Genomic DNA, 19,532 nt, shown 5'->3' with positions numbered 1-19,532 from the left:
TCTATCATATATATATATATATATATATATATATATATATATATATATATATATATATATATATAAACCATTAATATTGCTGATCATCTTGATAATTATGAATCTTGTGCAGCTTGGGTTTAGGGCTTATTATTCTATCAAAGCGGTCACACGTTAATTTATAGCTACAGCTGTGTTTGTTGTAGCCGTTTTCATTAGTTTACAAAAAATAAATAACGTCTGACATTATTTAAAATTATCTACTTAACTTCAACTTTTGTAAAGAGTTGTTAATTTTGTGAAACCTTATTTCCTGTCTTGCTCTACCTCGTGTGTGCGAACAATGTGATGCTTTAATGTCTGCGAACAATAGTTATTTGACTTACAGCAGGATTACAGAATGGATCACTATATAAATGTTATAGGGAAGGTAATTTGCTGATTCAACAGATGATGACGACAATTTAATGGTTCAAAACCCAGGTGGTTTTTTTATTTTTTTCTCAGAAAAAAAATACTGAAATTTGCTTTAGAAGATTTATTTTTTAAAGTTTTAAAGTGTTCTAGGACAGTTTTGTTAGCACACCTTGTCTCCACGGTTTGCCTCCCGTGAGTTGAAGGCAGAACCTGCTTCTCCCTTTGGTCCAAATGGACCCCGGTCTCCTTTCTCGCCTTTGTCCCCTCTGTCTCCCTTCTCTCCTTTAGTAACACAGTTTAGACACAGTCGTTAATATAACAGATTAACAGCAGTTTTCCAAGTATCAAACTGAACAAAACCTGCTTCCAAAAGAAGCAAGAAGAAAAGTGAAATTAAAGGAACCCACTTGTTGCTGGATGGAGCATGCATGCATGTACATTTGTAATTTATGGGACATTTTAAGGCAGTAAGAGAACAAACATCTTGCATCTTCATGCACAGCTGTCCTGATGTGACCCACACTGACCCAGCATGCTTCCACCCCCACTGAATGAGTCACTTTTAGTGGAAACCGTGTAAAGTGCAGCCTGGTGGTTGGTTATAGCACAACATGATGACATTCAGAGCAAAACGACTTCAGCTGTGCAAACATCTTTAATGTTTCTAACGAGCCATTGCTGAAGTTATTTCACTTTGGAATAAACGGCAGATTTCAGATCATTATTAGTTTCAATGAAATCATATTGTCTTCATCTCTTTCCAGCTGTTATCTTTAATTAAAGTAATTTTTTTTCATCACTTGTAGCCAAAGTTTCCACATTTCCATGCACCTGACCTAGACATATGCCCAACACCTCATATAAATTAAAACAACATAAAGATAATAAAATATTCCAAAGCACAAAGAGGAAAAAACAAGCTTGTTCTGGATACTTGGAGCTCACCTGCTGAACCAAGATGTCTGGACTTGGAGTCCACGGAAACTAAAAATTGCTCTGAGTCACCAGCTAAACACACAAAAAACAGAGTTAATCTATTTCCCTTAAATAATAGCTTAGCGGAGAATCTGCTGCTGTTTTGTCAATTAAAACCTGGAATTTTAGAAGAAATCTATTTTTATTGGGTTTTTTTTTTTTAGAAGAAACAGCAGAAACAAAACTTGTTAACATGCAAACATGAGCACTTTGTGCAGATTACCATATTTTTCGGATTGTAAGGAACATTAAGCGAAACAAAACAGTCAGGTCAAACTTTATTCAACTCATTCACAATAACTCTCAACATTGTTCAGTTGTACCACATAAAATTGGTTTGAGGTCAGTAAGCACAACCAGAATTAATACATAAGGTGCACCGGATTATAAGGCTCAATGTCGATTTTTGAGAAAATTAAAGGACTTTAAGTGCCTTATAGTCTGAAAAATACAGTAAGTCTAAAACATAGGTACAGAAAAATATCTACAATAAAGAAATGTATGTATTCTCTTTAAATTGTCCTCAAATTTAATCTAAAACAGACTAAATAATTTCCAGTTGAGTGCGGCCCGGAATGAAATACTATGTTTTTGCCTTTTCACTGATCAAAACGATTCTTTGGCCAACAGGTACAGCTGAAAATGCATAAAATAAAAATGTTTTTCAACCCATTTTAAGTCATGTGCGAACATGGGTCAACAATTATTAGACATTTATGAATATAGCCCCTCCCCCCTCCCCCCAATCAATCAGTTACACCACAATAAAACAGACATGACACTGAAATCAACACAAACTGGGAGTTGAAACTGAAGGGTGTGAAACAAGAGTGAGAAAAATCAGATGTTTTGGTCAAACTGGAGTCACAAACCAAACTAATTACCAGACATGATGAAATGTCAAAGAGAACAATTACATTGTAGGTGAAATTAAGCTGCTTTGCTCAGACATGAAAAGCTTCAGAGCATTAAACTATGAGGTCAGTTCCAATTTAGTTAGATGTGTTAAATTAAAAACATGTCTTTATAAAATACAGCATATAATTCTCAGATCCCAAACTGGTTCGACATGTTGAATCAACTGAGCAACCCATAAACAAATTTCCACAAAACTATCGGATGTTTCTAAATATTTGCCAATCAGCTCAAATTTATCTGATGATGTTGGAAAAACCTTTTGGCATTTTTGCATAAACTCAAAACTAATTTTTAGAAACTAATTCAGCAACAAAAGCTAAATTAAAATATATTATATATATATATATTTCATTTTTATGTGCAACTTATTTCCCAAAAAGGTTAAGAATTTGTGTAAAATGTAAAACCAAAAAAAAAAAAATAAATAAACAGAATGCACATTTTTCACATTGCGGCTGCATCACATCTTGTTGACAGCCAAATTTATGAACAATTTTTAACCTTTGATTCTTCTTCTTATTATTTTCTTCTGGAAATTTGAACTAAAAAAAAAAAGGGAGAACAAGAATAAAAACTTCCCAAGCTCCCACCAACTGCGTTAATCCATTTGGCCACTAGGTGGAGACATTTGTTTGTGCCTCAGACCTGCAAGTTGAAGGAATGTGGACCCTGCAGCTGTCAAAATATTTAACTTTATGCCCAACATTCATCAATAATCTCTTAAAAGCGAAACAGTTTTTTTTCCCCAACTTATTACCTTAAAATTTTCATAATCAAAATTACATTATGAAACAGATTTAACGCGTGTATGAGAACATTTAACGTAAACTTTTGGCATCTGCAAGAAGTAACTTTAAATGATTTAATTTTAAAATCTGTCAACATTATGTATGCATTTAGATTTAATCTCACCAGTTTCTTTGATGATCACTTCCTCCCCTTTCCTTCTCGGAGGTGGCTGCGGGATGGGTGGAAAAGACGGAGACGCAGTCTGCCAAAATAAAATATTTCAAGTAAAAACGAAGAAAAATGTTGTCCGTGGATGACATGTTGCTGGAAGCTGTTCTTCATTCACTGGGCCCGTTTCCACCTCCCACAGTGGATAACTCTGTAAACAATATTCCTTCATGGGAAAAGCGTTTCTCCTTGTAAACATTAATCACAAACAGAATGATTCATGTTCTGCGCCGCTTTAATGTTTAGAGATCGGATGTGCAAACAATCTAAAACAACTCCCGGGTCTTTCAGCAGCACAGTTAAATCAGCGTGGGGTGCATGGTGGTAATCACCATCAGAATATGTTGCAGAACTTCATGTGAACCGAAGGTACACACTTAAACCGTGTTAACTCCCAAATATATGTAGTAAATTTTGAAAGTAAATCTTAGAAGCTTACAGAAAATGATCCTTGTCTTTCATTCAACACAAAGATACCAACATTCAGAGTCTGCATCTGAGTTTAAATCTCTAGTTAAACTACTTAACATTATAGAAGAAAAATATAAATAAGTCAAGTGGAATTTATTTATAAAGCACATTTAAAGCAGCAGCTTTTACCAAAGTGCTTAACAATAAGACCAAGGCAGTAATTAAAATAATAATAATAATAATAATAATAATAACAACAAGGAAATTACCAAAGGGAACAGATGGAATGAAAACAAAAGGGGTCCAAGAATCGAGCCCTGAGGGACCCCACAGAAAAGAGGCACTGACATAGATACACTATTTCCAACCTTAACACACTTGTCACTTGCGTAAGAATGAAAATAAGTAACATAAAATGTTGGATTTTCAAGGCAGACTTGTCCAACTATAAATGTCTAATACGTGATGTGAGTCTTTTTTTTTTTTTTTCATTTTTTATTTACCCTTTATTTATACAGGTAGTCTCATTGAGCAACGAGGACTCATTTTCAAGAGAGACCTGTTTGGGGAGCAGATGGTGGGTTAAGGGCCTTGCTCATGGGCCCAGAGGGCGAATGAGGGTAGGGGCAAATGTGGGTGCTTCATCTACCCCACCCACATTTTTGACGTTGTTGGTACCGGGGCGTGATACATAAAACTTGTTAATAAGCAAAGAAAAAAAAAGAGAATTCATGAATCACAAATGTCCAGAAATCACAATTTAAAAATATCCAGCTTCTATTAAAAATAGCATTTCGTCAATATACCTGTAACTTTATCTCTGCATCACAATTTTATTTGATTTAAGCATAATTTTCAAGTTCTATCATCACCTGCTGCCATGAAAGGCCTGTGTCTGTATGTGTGCTTTCCGTTAGCAAAACATCTCATGAATGCCTAAAAGTGATCAAACTCAAAGTAATCAATGAATATCCACAACACTAAACCCAATTCAAGATGGCCGTCACAACTAATCAATCTAAGCGACGGCTCTAACTCAGTCAGTTTTATAGATGTTGAGCTAAAATTCGGTGTGGTAGTAGCTGAGAGTCATTCCCAACACATGCTTTGAATGTTAACAGATGGCATCGCATCTTTGTTTACAGCTTTTCCATGCAACATGCATTCCTGCAAAGAACGCAACTTTAATTTGTCGTGTCTTCGGCTGCTTTCTTTTGATGGTAAAAATGACAGCGCTCGTTACCCAGAAGCGAGGATTATTTCACTTATTGTGTTTTTGTTAAATATATATAGTCACGTTGAGGTTGGAAGGCAAGAGACAAGTCAAACAGACTGACTGGTTCCCAAAATTGTAGATGAAATAAATTTTTTTTTAAAATGCAACAACTCATTCTTCAGCAGTGACGTGCCTCAAATTAAAGTGGGGACAGTGCAGGAACATGTAGCAGAGAGAGGAGCTAATCACCCCTCCTGGGGTCGATAATTAACCTTTTTTTGTCCAGAGGAACATTCCTCCCTCGGTGTTGCGCAGCACTAACTACACAAAGAATTCTTCCACACCATCATTGACTCTTGGGAGTTGATTTATGAATTAATGTGATAAAGAATGCCCCACTTGTTTCCCCTCAGTGCATCAGAGACTGATGGGTGGGGGTGGGGGGTATCCTTTAGAGCACAGCATTGATGGACATGAACTAAAGTACCTCCTGGATGTAAGAACAGGTATGAAGAGGGAACATATTTCACCTCTACAGCTGAGAAGAATGGGTTATAGAACATGCTCTCTGAATTACAATAAATAAAACTAGAGAAATTGCATTTCCTGCAAAAATCCAGTGTGAATGCTTATTGTTAAAGAAGTTGCTAAAATCAGCTGAAATTAGCTAAAAACATGCTGAAATGTAGCTTAAATGGAAGAAAAAGCCTAAGTTAGCATAAAGAAAACAGATTTGCTGAATTAGATTTAAATAAGAAATGAGCACAAAAAATAGGAAATTAGCTAAAATAAAAAATTAAAAGCTGAAATTAACAAAAAGTAGCTGAAAATACCTGAAAAAGCAGAAAGAAGCTTAAACTATCAGAAGTAAGTGGACAGAGCTGAAAAGAGCTAAACAAAATATGTGGAATTAGACGAAAAAGTTCAATTTAGCACAAAACGAGCTGAAATAGCTGAAAAAGATGAAACTAGCAGAAATAAACTGAAAGGAGCATAGCCAGCTGAAACTGGAAGAAAAAAAAATTATTAGGCTGAAAGTAGCAGAAATTAGAATAAAACATGAATTTATCTGAAAACAGCTGAAATAAGCTAAAATGATAATAAAAATGTAGCTGAAAAGATAGAACAAGCTTAAATTAGCAGAATAAAGCAAAAAAGAGCATGTTTGCCCAATTAGGTTTAAAGAAGCAGACATGAGCACAAAGAAGTGGAAATGATATGAAAAATGTATAAATTAGCAAAAAAAACCCAAAAAAAAAAAACAGCTGAAAGTCTAAAAAAGCTGAAAGAAGCTTAAATTACCAGAAGGAAGTGGAGAGAGAACAATTGTGCCCAGTTAGGAAGCATAAGTGAGCACAAAGAAGTGACAATTATCAGAAAAAGGCTGAAAAAAACAAAAAAACAGCTAAACAATAGCTAAAAAAGCAGAAAGAAGCTTAATTAACCAGAAGGAAGTGGAGAGAGCACATTTTTTATGAATTAGGCTGGAAAAAAGTTGAAATGAGTGCAAAAAATGTGGCATTAGGTCAAAAAAGCTAAAATTAGCATAACAGCTAAATACTAGCTGAAATAGCAGAAAAAGCTGAAACTTGCACAAATAAACTGAAACGGGCATAATAAACTGAAATTAGCAGAAAGAAGTTGGATGAAGTACAAAAATGTTGTAGTTACTGTAGCAGAAAGACTCTGAAAGGAGAACAAAACAGCTCAAAAACACAGCTGAAATTAGCCGAAAGTAGCTGAAAAAGTTTAAAATTGCACGAGGAAGCTGAAAGGAGCTGAACCTGAACAAAATGTGAAAGGAGCAGTAAAAGGTTGTAAACAGGTCTAAAGAGTTGAAGGATGTAAAATAAGCTCAATTCATTTTCTACGAGAAAAAAAAATGGCAGAAAAGGCTAAAATATTTCAAAAAGCTAAAGTTGCACCAATAACAAAAGTCACAGCAGGATTGTCCTGAAACAGCTGAACGTTTTGATATATGATTTGCTGAAATAGCACAAAAGTTGTGGAACGAGGAAGATGCCAAAAAATGTACAGAAGAAAAAATGGATCACAATAGTGTGAATGCTTCATAAACAGTCACACAATAAAAACAATAAAAAAATAAATAAAAAAAAACAGCTTGTTGAAATGCTGTCCTGAATGTGGAGAAAAGACTCTGTGACTGTTTATCAAATGTAGAAACAAAGGTTTGGCTCTCTGGTATTTTGCACAACATAAATAAATCAGCTGTAATCAGAGCACTTCCACCCAAACAACCCTGATTTTAGCCTTTAAAAATAAATACGCCTTAAAACACCAACATCACGCCGACAGAAACTTTCATTTAGAAAAGATTTATTTTTCATTCAAGAGAAAATAAACGTGTTATATAGTACATACTTCCTTAGTTTCTACTAAACCTTAAGTAGCTGCATTCCTCAGACCTGAACCATTCTTTGGTTGGAACAATAATGCAGCCGAAACATTTCCACTCTGGGCTTCATCCTTCAGGGAACACTTTGATTCAAATGGTGACACCGTTAAAAACAACTGACTTGCCCTTTCATCCATCACCGCTGAATTCCAGCGTGACTAAATGGAAAACGTCACTTAAACTCTCCCTCTCAGGCTCGTCTCTGCTCAGACTTGCTGTAATTACGCTGCCTGGACGACTGAGCGAAGTGAAGATGTTCCCCAGAGTGAAGACATCCTCGTCAGATGGAAAAACATGGACAGGTGGACATTAAACTCCAGCTGTTTCCTAGAACACGACATTGCACGTTGATAATAAATGCCTACAGAAGGGATGGAAAGAAGCCCCTCGTAAAGCTCAAAATGATGAAACTTTGAAACATGAACCTGACCTTGCTCTCTCCTCTTCTACAACTTTATTTCCACCAGTTCCTGAACGCACAGCTGATTAGGAATCCTGTCAGTGCAGCAGAGCCCAGAGGCGAGGCGAGCCTCCGACTTGGCTCTAATGCACATCTGGTTTTTGGAACTCCACTATAATTGTGAGAGGACGGCGTAAGGTGGGGCAGGGTGGTGGCTGTGCTACATCCTAACCTGCAGGACTATCTCTGAGGGTGAGAGGTTGGAAGTGGGTGTCTGAGGAATGTGACGGGCAGAAAGTGAGAAGAGCTAAAAGCAGAGAGGGGAATCTGGAGGACAAGGTGGGTGGAGTTAGACGGAGTGAAAACAAAACTAAGACAAAACGATAGCAACAGATTCAGGAAATGCAATGCTAAACATAGGAAGAGTAATCCTGGAAGTTTGAGTGTAAATAGGAACTAGAGAAATTACATTTCCTGCGAAAATGCAGTGTGAATGCTTATAGCTGAAGAACTTGCTGAAAAACAGCTGAAATTAGTTAAAATATGCTGAAATGCAGCTGAAATGAAATAATAAGGATAAGTTATCAGAAGAAAGCAGATCGAGCACATACTATATTTGGTGACTCATGTTCACCAAATACAACCCCTACTCGGTCCCACAAGTTATCAAAAAAAGAAAAGAAAAGAAAAAACAGCTGAAAAGTAGCTGAAAAGTATAAAGAAACTTAAATTACCAGAAGGAAGTAGAAATATTGTAATTGTTTTATGCCAAATAATTGGCATAAAATGAGTAAATTAGCTTAAAAAAAAGGCTGAAATTAGCAACAACAACAACAAAAAAATAGCTGAAAAGTAGCTGAAAAGGCAGAAAGAAGCCAAAAGTACCAAAAGGAAGTGTAAGGAGCTGAAATTAGCTAAAAAAAAGTGGAATTAGTTGACAAAGCTAAATTTAGCACAAAACAGCTAAAAAGCAGTTGGAAAAGAGAAAAAAGCTGAAACTAGCAGAACAAAGCTGAAAGGAGCATACCATGCTGAAATTAGCATAACTAAATTAATTAGGCTGAAAGTAGCAGAAATTACCATGAAAAACTCAATTTATCTGAAAACGGCTTAAATTAGCTAAAAACGCTAAAAAGGTAGAGCTGAAAAGGTAGAACAAGCTTAAATTAGCAGAAGAAATCAGAAATAATATGTTTGCGGAAAGAAGCAAAAATGAGCACAAAACGTAGAAATTGTACGAAAAAAGCTTAATCATAATAATAATGATAATGTGTTTTGTATTGTCATCATTGTATGCCCCCATACAATGGTGAAATTGACTCTCTGCATTTAACCCATCCACCACCAGGTGGTGCGGTGGGCGGCTGTTGGAGGCGCCTGGGGAGCATTTGGGGATAGGGTGTGCTGCTCAGAGACACCACGAGATGTGCAATAACTGGGACTTTCAGGTCCCGAGTTGGCTGACCTGCCTCTACCCCATCTCGGTCACCCAAATTAACAAAAAAAAAAAAAAAAACAGTTGAAAAGTAGCTGAAAAGTATAAAGAAACTTAAATTACCAGAAGGAAGTAGACATAGCACTTTTTTTTTTTAATTAGGCTGAAAAAAGCTGAAATGAGTGAAAAAATGTGAAATTAGTTGAAAAAGCTTAAATTAGCATTAAAACAGCTAAATACTAGCTGAAATAGCAGAAAAAAGTAGAAACTAGCAGAAAGATTTTGAAAGGAGCCCAAAACAGCTGAAAAAACAATTAAATGAATTGAAAGCAACTGAAAAAAAGTTTAAATTTGCAGAAGGAAGCTGAAAGAAGCTGAACCAGAACAAAACGTGAAAGGAGCAGTAAAAGGTTGTGAACAGATCTAAAGATTTGAAGGAGGTCAAATGAGCTCTATTCATTTTCTCTGACCAAAACAAAATGGCAGAAAAGGAAGTCATAGCGCCCTTCTCCTGAACAAGCTGAACGTTTGATATACGATTTGTTGAAGTAGCTTGAAATATGCGAGACGAGAATTGTGTCGAAAATCTATGGAAGAAAAAAGGATCACAATAGTGTGATTGATTCATAAACATTCACCCAATTACTAAATAAAAAAATACTGTATGATGTCTGCGAGAGTGAAAAGTCGTTTCAATTAACCCTTTACTAGACAGATCACAACACGTGTTTTGTTGCAGTCACTCTTTCACGATTATCTTTAACGTCAAATAAACTACAGCACACTGAAACTAACAAAAGTTTCTAAAGTCCTTGCAAAGAATTTATGTAAACTAGGAAAAGAAAACGAGAGAAATAGACCAAAACCCCATTCACTGCAGTTCCGAAAAACCAGAGACCTTCTGCACGGATCATCCACTCGCCAACAAAATGTCTGGTGAAAAATACTTTTCTTTTTTATAAACACCAACAAATTGGCAACTTTAAATAACTCAGTTTTTAGTGGCTCTAAAGAAACTTGGGATACAGATTTTAAGATTTTTTTCAAAAAACTGTTAATATCTGAGGGGATTTGAAAACAAAATCCTTAAGTAGAAACTTTCTTTCCACAAACGTAAAAGGCAGATGCAGCTCATTGGCTGTCGCTCGTCAATGACTTTTACTGCAAAGAGTCGATGTTCCAGAGCAATGCCCAGTGAGAAAATGGACCAAACGGTTTTCTGTAAAAGAACCGGGTCAATAATTAACAGAGAAATGTTGTTCCATACCGTATATCTGGGCTTGTCCATGTAATGACTCGGGAGTCTGCTTTCTTCATTGCCACTTCCTTCTCCTGAAGCCTGGAGACCAAAAACACAGTTCACAACACATCCTGTAGCTGTTGGCCTCGAAACATCTAGCCCTCAGAATAAGTGGTTACCCTGCCCCCTCCAAGCACCCAAGAATACTTCACATGATTTTCTTGGTCAAAATTAAGTCACTGGCATTTGAAGTTTAGTCACTGTGTAATCACTGTTTGCATTCTGTACGACTGTCCTTTTCTTAAATACATCATTTGTGTCAGTACTTGGTACTAGAGTAATATGGTTTAATGAAGGTGCAACGTAATACTAGAGGTTAATCGAGGTTAATCATGAATGTAGTACTCCCTTACTACCTTGCACATGTGCATATTGTTTTTGTTTTTTATCCAAATTTGTGTATTTTGTTTCTTTTTTGATTATTTCATGTTTTTTTGTTTTTTTAAATTAGAACATGAGATTGGGATTAATAAAGTATCTATCTATCTAGAACTGCACAACATATTGGACATATACCCATATGAAAAATCCATCCATTCATTATCTTTACCCTGTTCATCCTTTCTGGGTCACAGGGGTCACTGGTGCCCATATCCAGCAGTCACTGTGTGAGAGGTGAGGGACACCCTGGACAGGTCTCCAGTCCTCACAGGGACACGGAGACAAACAATACAACAACACATTCACTCTCTCTCTCACACCTAGGGACAATTTAGAGTCACCAATCAGTCTAACATGCATGTTTTTGGTCTGTGGGAGGAAACCGGAGTACCAGGAGAAAACGCACGCGTGCACGGAGAGAACATGCAACTCCACCCAGAAAGGCCCTCAGCTGGGATTTGATCCAGTGACCTTCTTGCTGAGAAGCAACAGCTCTGCCAACTGTGCCACCGTGCTGCCCCATTTGGAAATCCATCATTTGAAATATATTGCCCTTTATCCAAGGTGTCACAGTTTTGGGATATTTTATGTGGTTGTTTTTCACAGTTTTAGTTGGTTAGTTTTGATTGTGTATCCATGTTTTGTCAGTTTTATGCATTAGATGTTTTCAATGATCCTGTACATTTTTCTGTCTTTGTTTCTTAGTTATTCTGTTTTTCTCTTACCTGTTCAGCCTGTTTTCCTGTTCGTAGTTTCCCTCAGCTACCCTGTCACACCCCTGCTGTTCACCTGTAATCATACCCAGCTGCACTCACTCACTCATCAATCCTTCCCCACCAGAACAAAACTCCTGGTGCAGCACCACTTGTCGGTCTTGGGTTGTGTGCCTTGGGTCTTGTGTAACGTAAACCCATTGCTTTGTTTCCATTGGATAAATGACAGTTAGGATTCTACCTGCCCCATCTAGTTATCAGATCATCTCCCTCTCCCATCTCCCACTAAACAGATCCAAATGAAAGTGGTTACAAAGCTAAACCAACAAGGAGAGCTCTGTTTCTCTGTCAGCATTAGTTAAGTGAATTTACAAGATACAGGCGTCTTGCAGTAAACTTCAGCTCAGTCTTTATTTTATTGGTGTGTAAATGAGTCTATATCGTTTGAGATGATGGGCTGAAACCAGAAACCAGTGAACAACATCGAAAGACGTTCATTCCGTCAGTCAGGACATGTTCTTGGTGGTCTGAGTGTGCAGAGCAGCTGTGAATGTTTCACTAAATAACAGTTAAGGCTGATGGTGGGCTGCAGTGAGGCACCTGTGTTTATATGTGGGTGGCCGGGGTCAGAAGTGATACCAGACTTTTATCATCACAGATTTACTGTTGCCAGTGAAACAAGACATCAAATAGATTTATAAATGGGCATATTTCAGGACAGCAATAATTCTCAGTCTGTATAACGTTCTGTACTTACTTTACCATCTGCACCATCACTGTCAACAAGTGCTCGAGCTTAGTATGTCGTGGACTGATGTGTTTACCCATTACTTTTTATATGACCTCTTTAAGGTAAATGATTGCAGAAATTACTAACACCTGATGAGGACTGCAGAAAATCATATCAACACCACAAGTGTCCTGTAAAATATAGCTGTGTGTCTCTTTTTTAATTGTAAAATTGGGTTTCACGCCTGTTTGTGTAGTAAATCACTTTGCATAGCATGTTTTTGGGCTGCTTAGTGTTTAGCGCTGTTGCTTCACATCAAGACGGTCCTGGGTTGCTCTAGGTTGAGCCTACGGTCCTTCTGTGTGGAGGAGTTTGAATGTTCTCCTTGTGTTTGCGTGGGTTTTCTCCATCAGTCCAAAAACATGTTTAGGCTGCCTTCAGGCCCTCCCTTGAAAATGAGATCTCTGATCTAAACGTGTTTGCCTGGTTAAATGAATGCAGAATGTAGATGCAAAATATACTCTATACTGTATAAGTTGACTTCAGACAACTAATATCAACACAGTCCATGCTCAATAATCCAGGTATACAATCCAATAATTTTCAGTCAGGTCACCTGGACAGTTTCTTTTTTTATTTTTTGTGCTGAAACGTTTCACCTTCCATCCAGAAGGCTTCATCAGTCAAGGAAACGCACAACACAAAACGGATTCTTCCCCCAACAGTTTACTCCAAAGTGGAACAAACCAGTTATGTTGGTGCTAAGATTGACCATTAAAGTGCATTTAGTAAGGAAAAAGTTAAACTGAGAATCACCTTTGCTATAATGTGGAGCAAACAAATTTGTTTTTAAGTGTTAATCTTGTTAAATTTCGAAGAACTGCAACAGCGAGTTCTTCCGTGAGTGCTCCCGCAGCAGCCAATTGACTGCTGGCATGACACCACATCTCCCGGGGGTCAGCAGTGACGCATAATAAACGTGACATACGTCGAAGCGACTTATACACCAGAAAATACGGTAATTTGTCTTTAGGAAAAACTCTAAAAGAATTGTTCACTAAACTCAATGTTGTACTTTAAAGCATTTGAAAGAAGATAAATCTCTTTCCCCTAATTGTGCCATGAATTTTGTGACTCTACCAGATTCAAAGGAGCCAGAATTCACCTTAGAAACATAACCAGGTTTACAAAAACAAGCTCAAAAGAAAGAACCCACCACTGCAGCCTCACAATGAAGGATTGAAAGGATCACCTAACTAATTCACATCAGTTATTTTCACTTTTCATGCAAAATCATTTTATGGAACAGTTATTTTGCCTTTTTATTTTTAACTTAGCCTCATAAAAACTTCTACTAAATGCCAATTACATAAGTGAATGCAAATTTTGTTGTACTTTTGAACAGATACTGAAAACAATACTGGTAACGGACCTTTAGAACAGCAAAATATGTGATTTATTCCACATTTACATTATCTGCAAAATACTCCTTAATCGTTCCCCACTTGAGGTTGGATCCAGTTTTGTAATAAAGTCTCATTTCCCAGTTTTATTTTACTTTCTTTCATATTTTGTCCACTTTTGTTCTTGGTATTGTTAATATAAGTTCATACATTTGTATCACAAATCAACTGATTTTGATGACATTCTCTGTGTTTACAGCGTTGAGACGAAGAGGAGGGTGCACAACGTAATCTTTCCAAGGCAGCCAAAGAAACTAACCACGCTAATAAACAAAGTCTAGAAGTGTTAGCCAAATGGAGACAGTTGGGGCGGGGCTTGCACGCCTTTACCATCCTGCTGTTGACAGATGCTGCAACCAGACAACCTAGATATTTTCATTTAGTGGACAGACATGTAACCAACAGGGGTAATCCTAAAGAGGCAACACAACCCACTGCTATCATTATGTTTAAGCAACTTTGTTGAAAAGCAAATAAGTGGGATTTTGGAAGTGTACAGTAGATTGCACAACTTGGAAGTGAACCAAAGAGCAAGAAAATAAAACGGTGTGCTGGATAGGTACATTTTAATAAAGTGAGAACAAAACGGGGATTAAAATGCAATTTATCTTATTCAAGAAGGTTTTTGCAGGTATCAAAGTCCATGCTCAAAAATCCAGGTAAAATTTCCAACAAAGTTAAGTCGAGTCATGTGGATGGAGGATGAAATGTTTCAACAACAAAAATAAACCATCCAAAGGACTTCATCAGTCCAAGGAGCCACAATAAACTCAGTCCCACAAGCAGCACACTCACGTCAGTGGGAGAAGAGGGCCAATTTAACCATTTTACCACCATCAAACTGGTTGGTCCACTATAAGTGTGCTACTTATGGGGCTGAGTTTGTTGTGACTCCTCGGACTGACGAAGTCCTTTGGATAAAGGACAAAGCGTTTCAACAAAAAGAAACCACCCTGATGACCTGACTTAACTTTGTTGATTTTTTTTTCATGTAGTTGAATCTACGGCATGCTGTTTTAAACAAAAGAGCTGTGTAACCCTCACTGTTTTGCTTTTCAATTTTTGGATTTGCAAACCCTTCACTCAATAATGTAGTTAAATTAAAACGAGATAGCGCCCGAGGTTGTTTAGACATGTTCGTTTTCAACAAACTCATCAAAGAAAATCTTTCTATTGTTCTGCAGTGAAAATCCAGGAAAAATGTACTTGTGGTCAATTATCTTAAAAAAAAGAAGTAATTAACTCACCATATCTGAATCATCTTCCTCTTCCTCACAGAGTCTCTCGGCAGCACGGGGGTCTCCCACCACCCTCAGCTCACTGATCACACCCTGTTGGAAAACACGTCTTTGGTGTCTGATGATACACATGGTCATGTCAGAATAGCACGTGTTGAATTGAATTTAATTGAATTTGAATTGATAATTTTATTTCAGACAGAAACATGAAAGTCTTTATTATTATGTTTTGTTGGTGTAATGTCTAAGTGTAAATACAATATCTTATTATTAAATATACATACTCGATTTTTAAATACTCAAATACATGTAAATACTCCACTTTTTTGGTGACTGTGAGTCTGAAAAGGAGTATGATGAAGTTTAACTTATATAATCATACCCCTTTTCCATTCATTAATTCATAGCATAAATAGTCTTCCTGTTGCCAGTATCCTTTCCAAAAATAATAATTAAATTGTTCTCATATAAACGCGTCTGCTCGTCTCTGAACTTGTTGGTATGTGGGATTTTTTTTATCATCCCAGGGAATCCCCTCTACTAGAGAACTGGGACTACTGAAGTCTGGTTTTAACCTCTTTCTGTGAAGTGCCAGTATTTCTGCCTCAATAACACAATCTGTTACAAGCTCCCACACAGGAAACGCACTGATAGCGTGAACACTATCTTCCTGGCTATCAAAGCCATTAGCTGTGGTGTCTCTGCTGGTATATTTGAAGTTGACTGTTTATAGATACATTTATGTCCTGAGTAAAACACCAAATGGAGCTTTTAGGAGAACTTTGAAGATAAATGGCTCTTTGATATTTCAAATCTTTCTTTCTGCAGAAATTTAACGGGTGTTTTTGAGTAGGACAAGGCCTTTTCTGTCGGATGTTTAGCTGTCCATTTGTCCCTTTCTCTTTTATCATAGCGCTTTAGATCCTTATCATAAATCTTAAGTTCTCAACATGAAAAGGATCAATCACCGAGGCCTTCATCATTTTTGGCTTTGAGTAGAATGAACATTTTTATATTTGTATATTCGCTTAAATGTTTTTTTTTTTTAAGCTTCCAGTTCCAATTGATTAGGGGAAATTAAAAGACACAAGCTTGAAGCTCACTAGACCATGATTCTTAGTGCTAGTTGTGAACAAGCAATTGTGAGAGAATTGACACATTTTTAACTTGGAATCACTGACTTTATGCCTACAACACAGTACAAATACAAATAGCACTTAAGAGATCAGTCCTCAAGGACAAATGTATTCAAGCTTTCATTAAAAATGATTTTGTGAACATGTATTTCTAATAAAGTAGCTAGCTGTGAAGAAATACCTAGGAAGTACCTTGCATGTGTGCAATATATATCATGTGCATTTAAGCTTATTTTACTACCTGTGAAATACTTTTTCATACGAATTCATCCTACCAGTCCCGTAATATTCTACTATGTTGTCATTTACGATATTTGTTTTGAATCTTGTAAATATTATATTTCTTTTTCACCTTTTTGTACTTGATTTTGTATCCTTATTGCATGCTTTAGTTTTATTTTTTCAGCGAGTCAAATCAGTTCTTCTCATTCTGAAAAGTAACATTGTGATCTATCTATCTATCTATCTATCTATCTATCTATCTATCTATCTATCTATCTATCTATCTATACACAATTTGCCTTTTTTGTCAAAAGTATATATTTTTTTTCTTAGCTTTGTGCTTCTAATAGCAATTTTTTATTTTATTTTAACAAAACAAGAAGGTAAGTTGTTGAAATAACTGAAAACCAGTAACATAAGTAACATAACCAGTAACATAAAAGCTTTGCAGAGAGTGGTGAAGGCTGCACAGAAATCTGTTGGAATCAGTCTCCCCACCATCACAGACATCTACACCTCCAGATGCAGGAAGAGGGCCACCTGCATCATGAAGGACCCCACCCACCCAGCACATACACTTTTTGCCCCACTCCCCTCAGGAAGGAGGTTAAGGAGCATTAAGTGTAGAACCACTAGACTGAGGAACAGCTTGCTGCTGATCTGTTTCAGGTTGCTGCTGATCTGTTTCATGTTGCTGCTGATCTGTTTCATGTTGCTGCTGATCTGTTTCAATGTTGATGTGTTCATGCGTGCACATCTGCTCACAGACTCATGTTCATGTTTGTGGTGATGTTCAATGTTTTATGTTATGAGTGCTTAGTGTATATTTAGTTGATGTTTTTCTTAGTTCATATCTTAGATGTTACTGTTTTTCTTATACATTTTATTGTTGGATGTAACTGGGACCCTGTGGACATAATTTCGCTCCACCACATGTACCACATGAGGTGCGAATGACAAAGAAACTCTGACTCTGACTCTGACTCTGACAAACTACTGCGAATGTGGTCATCATATATCAAGAAAAACGCAAAGGTGCATTTTTAAAAAGGATAAATAAAAGCAAAACAAGTCAATAAGACATGTGTAAATTAAAACCATTGTTTTGTGACAATTTCCATCAAGAAAAAACAAAACTTGCCAGTTAGTGAAGTATCACTTCTGCTGCACTAATAAACCTCCAACATATGAGGTCAGCAGTCGTTGGCAGTTAGAACAGTCAGCTGACTGATGTTAATTAAAATCCAAATGTGAGGTGTTTTAGGTACTTACAGGAGAATGGCTGGGGGGTACAGACATGTTTATTATGATTTGGTGTCAAACCAGTTTAATCTAAAGAATCACATGATAGTCATTCAGCTGAAATGCTTCATAATTAGTAAAACCAAAAACACTTAAATGCACTTTGCCAAGGTTTCACACAGCAGGACTCATGTCTCAGAGTTAATTTACCCTGCAGAAAGCACAAGTTTAGTAATGTGTCTATAACAAGATTTTTTATCTATTCAGTAGAGCAGGTAGAAAATGTTTACTTTGATCACAAGCTATATTCTTTAGTTGAAAGCAGCCACAGCCTGTGTACGTACCTCAAACTTGTCAGGTTTCGACCCTCCAGTTCGCCCAACAAAGACCCCAGCACCAAGCTTCAGCTCCATCTTCTCCGTGGATCTCTTCATGCGCTTCACTTGAGGCTCTCCGTCACAGTTAAGGTACAACGTCACCTTGTCGTCCCTCACAGAAATAGCAAACCGGTTCCAGGTCTCGGTCATTGAGGGCACGTGGAACCTGGCTGCTTCTTTGGACTGCGCCGAGTTCGTCTCGGTGTAATAAAAAATGACCTCCTGTTTGTCTTCCTGCACAGCTGAAAGTCTAACACCCACATGCATGATCTCCTGGGACGAATCTGTGATGGAGAAGAGGACCCCACCATTGTCAGAAGTGGGTTTCACACTGAAGATGAGTGCAAAGTTTCTGTAGAATGAGCTTGGGAAGTGGGCGAGGGCCAGTTGGCCTGTGCTGGTGTCTGGACCAAAGAGGTAGCCAGGCTTGTTGTCGGGTCCTTCAACCTTGGGGATTTCATCTGGAGGTGGATCCCCAATCAGTTCCAGCAGTGAGACGCTGTCGTCTTCTGGTGAGGAGAAACAAGATATCAGGCCTCAGTATGAGCACAGCAGAGAGGAGGTTAGGAGGGAGGGCAGCACAGCAGGGTTTGGAGTTAGACCAGGGACAGTAAGTCTGTTGATGGGTGGTATGTAAAAAAAAATGCAAAAATAAAAGTGTTGTTATTTATATTAGACCATGAGTAACATAAATACCCCCTTTTGTTTAAAGCAAAGTCAAATCAAAGGCTTTATTTACTGATTTTATGGACTTTTAAAAAAAGTTTTGAAAAACAATTCTGCTCAAGAAACATCTTTGCTCATTGAATCAATGACCAATGGACTATTTTTTTTTATTATTGAAGATATTTTGCTTCTCATTCAAGGACCTAGCTCCATTTAACCTGCATTCATGATGCTTTAACTGAGAAACCCAACAATTTTCAGTCAGGTCATCTGGACAGTTTCTTTTTTGTTTTTGTTGAAATGTTTCACCTTCCATCCGGAAGCCTTCATCAATCAAGGAAACACACAACACAAAACTGAATCTTCCTCCAAACAGCTTACTCCAAAGTGGAACAAACCAGTTATGTTGGTGCTCCTCCTCGTCGACAGTCATGTCAAAATGGTTCAAAACCAAAAAAGTCCATGCTCAATAATCCAGGTATACAATCCAACAATTTTCAGTCAGGTCATCTGGACAGTTTTTTGTTTGGAACCAGTTTGACATGACTGTCGACGAGGAAGAGGGCCGGCTCCAGAGGAGGGGGCATGCCAAAGACACCATCTTAGCATCAACATAACTGGTTTGTTCCACTTTGGAGTAAGCTGTTTGGGGGAAGAATCAGTTTTGTTGTGTGTTTCCTTGACTGATGAAGCCGTCCGGATGGAAGATGAAACATTTCAGAAAAAAAAAAAAAAAGAAACTGTCCAGATGACCTGACTGAAATCTGTTGGATTGTATACCTGGATTATTCAGCATGAACGTTTTTGGTTTAGTTGAGGAACCTCCTCAGTTGAGAGGTAAAATATCTTGATAAGACAAAAATAAAAGCAAAGCTCCCTTCAATTCAACTCCAATAGATTATCATGTCCCCTGTGATTTTTTTTTATACCAGCATACTTT

General features: G+C 37.3%; 1 protein-coding gene across 1 annotated transcript in view; it reads right to left on the bottom strand.

Moving 5' to 3' along the window:
- Nucleotides 1-19,532, bottom strand: part of col18a1a (collagen type XVIII alpha 1 chain a) — a 55,202-nt gene that overhangs the window by 22,452 nt on the left and 13,218 nt on the right. The window contains exons 2-7 of the mRNA XM_037686850.1: nt 17,894-18,432; nt 14,959-15,042; nt 10,392-10,463; nt 3,202-3,280; nt 1,342-1,404; nt 566-678 (exon numbers count right to left, since the gene is read on the bottom strand). Coding sequence (XP_037542778.1) covers nt 566-678; nt 1,342-1,404; nt 3,202-3,280; nt 10,392-10,463; nt 14,959-15,042; nt 17,894-18,432 — 950 coding nt within the window. The remainder of the gene's footprint in view (nt 1-565; nt 679-1,341; nt 1,405-3,201; nt 3,281-10,391; nt 10,464-14,958; nt 15,043-17,893; nt 18,433-19,532) is intronic.

The sequence above is a fragment of the Nematolebias whitei genome, chromosome 13 (assembly GCF_014905685.2).
Source record: "Nematolebias whitei isolate Nwh7 chromosome 13, NemWhi1, whole genome shotgun sequence".
In the NCBI taxonomy this organism is placed as follows: domain Eukaryota; kingdom Metazoa; phylum Chordata; class Actinopteri; order Cyprinodontiformes; family Rivulidae; genus Nematolebias; species Nematolebias whitei.
The sequence above is the reverse complement of the archived record's forward strand: the minus strand, read 5'-3'. Positions and strand labels throughout refer to the sequence as shown.